Here is an 8,877-nt window from a genome sequence, read left to right as displayed (position 1 = left end):
TTATTCTTTGTTAGAAGGCGGGGGAAATATAAATTACATTTACTATACCTAAATATATTATGACAGGAATAAATCCATAATAAAACGAGGTTTTCGCTGTGCCCAACACCGCCTGAATTCTTTTTTTTGTATCTTTATTCCAGTCAACCATGTTTACCGATTACCTTTTTGAACAAAATCAGCTACTCCCCCCGGGAAAAGCCCTAAATTGGTACTTTTTCTCGTTGTGTAAAGGGAGGGGATCTTTTACACAATGGCCTTTCCAAATATAGGGTTTAATTACTGTAAAATTTCGCAACATTGTGGACAAAAGATAGCAGATCAAGATTACGTATCTGCATCAGTACACGACTGAAGTCCAAGACCAAAGTGCAAGATGTCTTTGGTGTTAAAAATTGTTTCTTTAGTAACGAATATATTTCGTGTGAATGGAGAAATAAATTATTTATCACTAACTTTGGTGGCCGGTTTATTACCCATACTTGCTTGGTTTGGGGTTAAGAAGTTTCTTTCGAATAGGAAAGGGCCAAATCCGTTTGCGCAAGACACCCGTCGTCCGCCCAAACCATTGGAGACCGATTTAAAAGCCCGAGATAAAGTTTTAAAGAATGGTTTTGTGGCAAAGAAAGTTCCAGACAATTTGGATGCTATTTTTATTGGTAGTGGTATCGGTAGTTTGAGCTGCGCTGCGATGCTAGCCAAGGCTGGTAAGAAAGTCTTGGTACTTGAGCAACACGATCAGGCTGGTGGATGTTGTCATACTTTCTATGAAAAAGGTAACTTGCTGTGCAAATTTGTTAACTTTCACGTATACATCGCCAAATTGTGCAGTCAGTGCAGATACTTTATGGAAAAGATACTTTTTTGTGCAGATAGTTTTTTCTGCAGACTGGTTAAAGGTGATGTACAGTCATATGTTAAAATGCTTTATTGTTCTCTATGGCTTTAAATGATTTGTTGTTTTTAGTTATTGTTTTACTTATTAGATTGTTTCTAAATTATTTACGGTTTTAATTAGCGGGGTCCATATGATCAGAACCGATGCACTAACTAGACATTACCTGATAATTTGTACCAGTTACCTATGGTCCTGCTGAAATGATCTTTGATCTGCTGAAATTTGATATCAAAGAGACATTTCCTAATTTGATTAAATTTTTATTATTTTCTTTGTATTAAATGATCTTGCTCAATATGTCTAAGTAGCAAAATTTTTGTGGGTAGGTAAGGGGATAAGGATATTTGTGGAGTTTGTTGTAGTATGGCCATTTCCATCTGCTTCTTAGTTAGCACATATAGTTATCTGGCACAGCCCTATTTTTATTCTTGTATAGCAGCAGCTCACTGCAGGGGTGCCGGACCCACAGGGGCAGCGGGGGCAGCCTGTGCCCTTTGCTACCAAATAAAAGTATCATAAATTCAACATTTAATCATGATGCCCACTTTTCGCATAAAAACTAATATGTGTAACATACACGGTAATATTATTGAAAATGTGTTCTCCGGTGCATTTGCAAGTCCACATCTACTTCTAAATTTGAGTTTCCCCTTCGTGTGGTAGCTAAGGTAAAATGAATGTGCCCTTTTCTAAAACTCTGCCCCCGCCGCCCTAAACTGCTTCCGGCGCCCCTGGTTTACTGATCTTTATATTCAAGGTTTTGAGTTTGACACTGGTATACATTATGTTGGAGAAATGGCTGGTAATAGTGTCACAAAGTTTTTGGTTGATCAGTTGACAGATGGTCAGCTTCAATGGGCTCCACTTGATCCAATATATGATGAGGTTGTTCTTGGTTCATCACCACAAGATGCAAAGAAAGTTCATATTGGTACTGGCAAGGAAAACTTCAGGAATGCTTTGCTTGAAAAGTTTCCTGAGGAGGAGAAAGCAATTGACAGATATTTAGACTTGTTGCAGGTACTAGAAACCATATTAGAATGAGGTCTGGTAGAAAACAAAATCAAAATAAAATATATGAGAATTATACAATAAAATTTTTATCCTTCATTACAGAAATGCAAAAAAACAATTCTTGGTCCATTTCTTATAAAAATGTTACCCAGAATGCTCTCTCAATTTCTCATATCCACTGGTATCATTCATTGGATAACAGATTATTTCAAGTATTCTCAACGCAGCGTTGCTGAGGTGATGGAAGAAATAACAGATAACAAAGATCTACGTGCAGTTCTATCATATTGTTTTGGAGATTATGGTTAGTGCATATGGGATATGAATAGACTCTCTCATAATTACAGACTACATGAAAAAGCAAAAAAATAGCACACATATGATTTGATTTGTTTCACAGTTTGTGGTTCTCTATTTAAGGCACTGCACCCAAAGACGCTAGTTTTGCTTTGCATGCAACACTTGCGAGCCATTTCCTGAGAGGAGGATACTACCCTGTTGGTGGTGCAAGCGAGATAGCAATGAGAATTATTCCAGTCATTGAGAAAACTGGCGGCGGTGTCTTGGTACGAGCTCCTGTTAAAGAGATACTGGTGGATGAACAAAACAAAAAAGTCAGAGGTACAGTTTTGTAAGAATCAACAAGTTCACTGTGCTTGCGATGACTGCAGTGTGAGTATGGGGTTAGGAAGGGTGATATGATCAAGAACTGTGATTAAAAAATATCTCGAAAGGTGGTTATTTTAACCATAGATTCAGGTTTGGTGATTGACAAGTGCTGTGTTATAATTCAAACATTCCCCCCTCCTCCAGGTGTTCGTGTGGGTAAAAGTAGTGGTGATGTGGATATCTTTGCGCCGATGGTCGTATCCGGAGCTGGAGTGTATAACACGTTTGAGAAACTGCTTCCCCAAACGGTTGAAGAGAGATCTTCCGTGCTGAGTTCCGTCCGTCACGGCGTCGGCGCGCTGACCGTTTATGTTGGTTTCAATGTATCTAATGATGAACTGGGCGTTGTCCAGGGTAGAAACCAATGGTTTTTCAACAGCAATGAATTAGATCAATCCTATGAAGATTATATCAATCTACCTGTAGAGAAAGTTGGCGACGAAGATGTACCGCTTCTGTTCCTTTCATTTCCTTCGACGAAAGACCCAACGTGGAACGAAAGATTTCCCGGAAAGTCGACGTGCGAGGTGGTCAGTCTGGCGGAATATGATTGGTTTGCAAAATGGAAAGATGAGAAGGTCATGCATCGCGGTGAAGAATACGAGGCGATCAAGCAGCGCGTCGGCAAGCGAATGTGGGAGCAAGTTTGTCGATTTCATCCAAATCTTAAAGATAAGGTCGAGTATTTTGATATAGGCAGTCCGCTGAGCAATCAGTACTACATCGCGGCATCGCGTGGCGAGTTGTACGGCGCTGACCATAATGTTGGCAGATTTCATCCTCAAAGTGTTCTCAACTTGAGAGCGGATACATCCATCAAAGGCATGTTTCTTACTGGACAAGATGTTTTCTGTTGCGGCTTCTCTGGAGCATTGTACGGAGGTGTAATATCTGCTTGCACCATCTTGAAGAGGAATCTTATGGATGATCTATTGGCATTAAGAAAGCAGAGTAGAAAATAACACTGATTTAGAACACTATGAAACTCCATAAGCAAACATTTTATTTCCTGAATTGCAAAAAGACTGTAACGTAATCAATCCTTGAATTGAACATGACATTTGACCATAATTCCTTTAAGCGAAAATAAAGAATTAAAGTAGTTAAAAATTTGACATCTCTCGCAAGGACCAAATTTAAACGCATGTGACTGTGCTAATGTCTGTTCACACGATCAATTTTGTCGGATGTTTTATAGTCGGTTGATTGCAAAAAGTATATGGACAGCAAATCAATCAAAGGCAACGCAGTATTGCTTTACCAATAACTGACTAAGCTTGCAGCGCCCCTGTGAAACAACGGTAATATAGCAAACTCACCCCACCTGTTTCAGCCAGAATTATTCGGCGGTTAGAGCGTAGCATTCTGTCAACAAGTCTTCATCGCCAATGACAACGCTTTACTGTTGCCTGGAACGTCAATCAGTGCTTGTCTTCGAGCGAAAACGGAAAACTCTAGGATTTTGATTGTTAAGAGCAAGAAGTACGTATAGCTTACATGTTCGGCAACAATGCAAGCTATTGTTCTTATCTCATTAGCTTATATCTAAGCCATGGTTTTGAGTGAGAAACTAGCTTGGTACGACTATATCAAATATCAATTTATGCCAATGCGACACTCCTGAGGACACGAGCTGCCTCAGACTTGACTTCCGCATTTATGCAGTAAAATTAAATTTAAAAAGAAAACACGCAAATATTTTGCTGGAGAACTATTTTGCTGCAAATGGAAATCCTCTTTTGTGCGATAGTTTCCAGTCTTTTTCGTTGATGCAAGGCGCGCTAAGGAGGACTAGGGACTAGTCTGCTTACCCCCTTCGACGCAACTTACGCAAATGCTTGCGATCATTGCAATCCAATTCGGATTTTGGGAATGCATGTTTTCCCATGTATGTTGTTAAATCATTCGTTAGATGATTTTGCATGTGCAAGATAATGAAAATAAGCTTTAAATATTTTAATTCTGCGCTAATTGCAACTTTTTACATTTAAGTCAATTCATAACATAGACTTTATATAGTTTTAATAGATGATTAAATATTTTCTTACAGTTACATAATTATATAGTTTATATATAGTATTAAATCATTAAGATTGTCCTCGTGACGACCAACTCAACAATTTACAGTAGAAAATAAAGTCTGTTTTCACCGTCTTCACTGCATCCTAAAATTGAACGCCCCAAGAATTAGTGTTTGCCTGAATTAGTGTTCTCAACACCCCCACAGAGAACCACACTTTTGAAGTGGGTTAAGTGGCGGTTGATGTTTCCAATGACACCCCCACCCTCGCATTCCTGGAGACTTTTGAATAGCTGCTCTTGTTAATAACATTCTAAAGCCCCTAGCTGATTCAAATTCAAGTGTGCCCCTGTACTGTCATATCAGCTATAGTTTCACAACTTTTTATGTCTTTGTGCATAATGAAAGTAAATATCTATATTACCGCTAATTCAACTTAATGTTATCCAAAAACCGAACGAAAATGTCGAACACTGCAGTGCGAAATATCTGGTACAAGTACGGGAAAAATTTATAGAAAGACACACTCCATTATACTTATTTACTAGATTGTTTTTTAGAAATTTCTGAAACGAGAGGGAGGGGGTGTGTGAAATTGGCTACTGTAAACAATTCCCACAAAGCTCGTATTCGACTTTCCCCCTTTGCTTTAGGACAAACCTAAATAGACATGCATATATATGTATAGTTAAACGTAATTTTCTTCCGCCCCTTGCGTTAACTGTGCTCTAATCAGAATATTCTTAGAATTTGCTAACACTGCCGCGAAGTTGAATGGGGAATGAAGTATTAAAGTTGAAAACCTAATTTAGGTTAATTTAAACAACTTTCTTTACTGGTCAAATAGAAGTACAAAAAATGTTACTGGAGAAAATTTGGTAGTATTTTTGATGTCATATGTGAAACGAGGAGAAAAAATTTAATTAAGACTTTGTAAACAGGTGGCACAATGAAGTGGAATAATGAACCACAGGAAAGAATAATCTTAAGCTTTATCTAAAGATCGTATCGAAATGTCTGGGTCGGCGGTTAATTGGAGTGGATCCATGTCCCTGTGGTAGGCACATGTACTTGCCCAATATTTTTTTATTGTGTATATAAATAGAAATTCTATGTGATAAATATATATTCCTTTCGAAGTTTGTAGACGTAGTACGGGTTAGAATAATCACGGAGCAACGAGGCAGAAAGTTCCTGTACTGTATTCTAATGGCGCAAATACAACGCGATGATTACGTACATGCACCCACACAACTTTGCACAGGGTCTTCGTGCATTCAGTATTTGAAGCTAGCCTGCGCCTTCAGACCTCTAACTGGAAGCACAAGAACTTAGTCAAATGTTTCTTACCCTGACTCCTTCGTTAACCACTCTCTTTAAGCTAATTAGCTAAAGTCATCAGAACTAATACTATACGATTCTTGACTATGACAACTCAAATTCCTTATTTGCTATATTTTCGTTACCATATGGTTTATTAACTGTGTTCTGAGCATACATATTGTTATCGTTAAGGAAACATTCTCGACCCAACTTGAATATTTCTGCATTAGTTGGGGTATCATCAATATATATGTGTATGATCTCTTGTACAAAGGCACCTGCCTTCACGAGGAATATCCGTATCGCCCCCTATTCATCGAGAGACTGTCCGAAATGCGCACCTGCTGTCTGGGCTGATATTTTTTTTGAATGTTTTCTTTATGGTTATCACATTGTGATTAAATTTTACTACACAAAAAAGTATATTGCAACTGAAATTTAATTATGGAAACTCTTAATTCTTCAACTTATAATGAAAATTGAACGGAAAGGAATTGTATTTCTCATATGCCAATAAACTAGATTTACACCGTGCAATTCTATATCGGAAGCTCATTTAACTAAGTGTACAGTGTAAAAAAGTCCTTTCGGACTTCATTGTTCATTTGTCTTCTTTATATTGTGATCATTGAATTAAGACTTTCAGCCAGTTGTAATATTAAGCAGTCTGACTTAAAGTAATGTCTTAACAACATGTGATAAGTGCTAACAACATGTGATTCAGGAATAAACTAATCATTCAGATGTTAAATACATTTTTGGTTCCGAGAACATATAACCATGAGAAAAATGTTTGCATGTGAAAACTTTAAAACCATTATAACGCACAACAATAATTTCCATTAATGCATGTATACTGCTACAATATTCATTATATATACTGAGTTATTCAGCAAAGTCTGGAAAGTTACTCTCTTATTATATTCCGATGAAATTGGGACAGCTTCCTGCCTTTTGAAAGTAAATAATGTCAAATACTGTAAACTCACCAAAGTATCAAGAGTTTGTGCTTCTTTTATTTCCCTCCTAGATTTTTGCTCTGATAGCCGGCGTAAGGCGGTGGATTGAAAGGTTCTTTATGTAAGGCGTGGTCTCTAGCGACATTCAAATGCTTGCCACGGACTCTTCTCTTGCCATATCTGAGAGGCTGATTGGCTTTTCGCTCGTAACTATCAGCCATGTCTTGGTAGCGATCGTCAGTGTAGCCATCATTATATTCCCAGGGTTGCTCAACCATTCGTGCGGTCACTTCGAGAAGCACACACGTTACCACTCCAAGTAAAAACAATAATTTCAGCGTTGTCGTATTCATGCTTGGCTTCGTATAGTTCACCAAAAGAAAGGGTCTTTTGAATCAAATATATTCTTACTCTCTCTCTCTGTGGTTACCTATTGAAAGAAACAAATGAGATTTAACATAAACTGGCCTGGTCTGACACCAGTATGTATATAGATATATAAAAAACTGATCCACGTCAATGTCAATCTCATCTTTATACAGCCGGATCGATTCACAACTAGTTATATTTATAATATATGCAATTAAGAAACTAAGTTTTACTATAAGAAACTTTATTGACTACCGTAATTTGCTCAAACGCAACCTGAATCACAAACAATTTGGTTGCCTCGTTTTAAACAATTCCCAATCGCTACGTTGAAGAATAATGATTTCGCAAGAGTCAAACAATCCTTGAAAACTTTCCCTATTCTTCAAAATCGCACTCCTTACAACCGTTTTACATGAGTCATTCAGAATTCCTTTGAGCTGTATCATAAAAAACCTTATCCCTCATTTTTTTTTACTTCAATTATAAATATGTAGGTAAAACCAGAGTATAATGTGGTTCATTAACATTTCATAACGAGAAGTCAGCGAACTTGGAAAACGACTCTCACTGTATACTAGGAAAACCTCCAAGGCTAAGCAGAGAACAACAGAGACCAAAAACAGTTTGAATGATTCTTAACCTAATTCTCCAGAGACGTTTTCAATTCAGTTTTATCAATATCTTTCAGTATCGCTGTCGTAGATGATGTTTACACTCATCTTTTTACAGCATATGCGTTGTTTGTATCATGCCGCATATGAGGCTTTTGTCTCAAGAAAAGAAAGACGGCCGACAACATCACTTTTTTATTGATTTAGTTTTAAATAAATCCTACCAATTAAACATGTCAGAGAAAAAGCTTAAACTAACCGTATAATGACTTACCATACCTACATCTTTAATAATCCAATAAAACTATCAGCGAAACTTATGAGATCGATATAAATATGTTGTAAAAAACGTTGAAAAATACAAGACTCATGCAGTACTGTTGTAAAAGCCTTCACATATATCAGGAGGGTAATGTATAAAAAATTATTTAGTTAGGAACTCACGTGAAAAAAAGGTAGCTGATCCTTCCTTCGCACACGGCAAGTTGGAAAGTTTTGACAGTTGATGCAAAAATTGCTTACTTTTATATGGTTTGATATAGGAGCGTTCATTTACGTCTTTTGCCAGGTTTTATTGAGTGGGACCGACGCTGAAATTATCCTAATGATTAGGGTCAAGAAATGGACAGCTGACCAACAAAACACTTGACGTGAGGTCAGCTGCACAGACTTAACGACCTTTCCTTGATCGCGATTACTATCGTAAGCAATCTAATGACTTCTAATTATCTACCCTCTCTTATCTTGCCGCCTTATTGTTCACGAGCATGCGCATAAACACCGCCTCCCACACACGCATTTTCAAGGGCAAAGAACTTTTGGGTTTCATCGAGGCTATCCTTTTGAATTAAGTTCGCTTGGTCTGTTCAATAACCCGTATATTGATAGGAGCCTTGTTCATTAAGAGGAATTAAGTCAATGTACATAAACTACATCTTTTTTTATAAAATTTGTAGCACTATTTGTTTAATGCAAATATAGTTGATATCTGCGTCAATCTGGGACAATGGA

The 8,877-nt window shown here is 37.4% G+C and overlaps 1 protein-coding gene and 1 long non-coding RNA gene across 2 annotated transcripts; one reads left to right on the top strand and one right to left on the bottom strand.

Annotated features, from left to right (window-relative positions):
* The first annotated feature begins 293 nt into the window (after positions 1 to 293).
* LOC114535417 (all-trans-retinol 13,14-reductase-like) lies at positions 294 to 3,664 on the top strand. The gene is made up of 5 exons (XM_028556754.1): positions 294 to 776; positions 1,656 to 1,918; positions 2,015 to 2,216; positions 2,333 to 2,533; positions 2,726 to 3,664. Exons 1-5 carry the CDS (start codon positions 377 to 379, stop codon positions 3,541 to 3,543), a joined length of 1,884 nt encoding a protein of 627 aa, XP_028412555.1. The 5' UTR covers positions 294 to 376; the 3' UTR covers positions 3,544 to 3,664.
* Positions 3,665 to 4,522: 858 nt separating this feature from the next.
* LOC114517377 lies at positions 4,523 to 8,435 on the bottom strand. The gene is made up of 3 exons (XR_003686377.1): positions 8,311 to 8,435; positions 6,914 to 7,313; positions 4,523 to 4,746 (listed from the first exon to the last, which is right to left on the bottom strand). It is a non-coding gene; the product is annotated as an uncharacterized LOC114517377 (long non-coding RNA).
* Between the last annotated feature and the right edge of the window lie 442 nt (positions 8,436 to 8,877).

This window comes from Dendronephthya gigantea, unplaced genomic scaffold (genome assembly GCF_004324835.1).
Source record: "Dendronephthya gigantea isolate DGI-Jeju-01 unplaced genomic scaffold, DenGig_1.0 000000F, whole genome shotgun sequence".
Classification (NCBI taxonomy): Eukaryota; Metazoa; Cnidaria; class Anthozoa; order Malacalcyonacea; family Nephtheidae; genus Dendronephthya; species Dendronephthya gigantea.
This window is presented reverse-complemented; position numbering and strand designations above follow the sequence as displayed.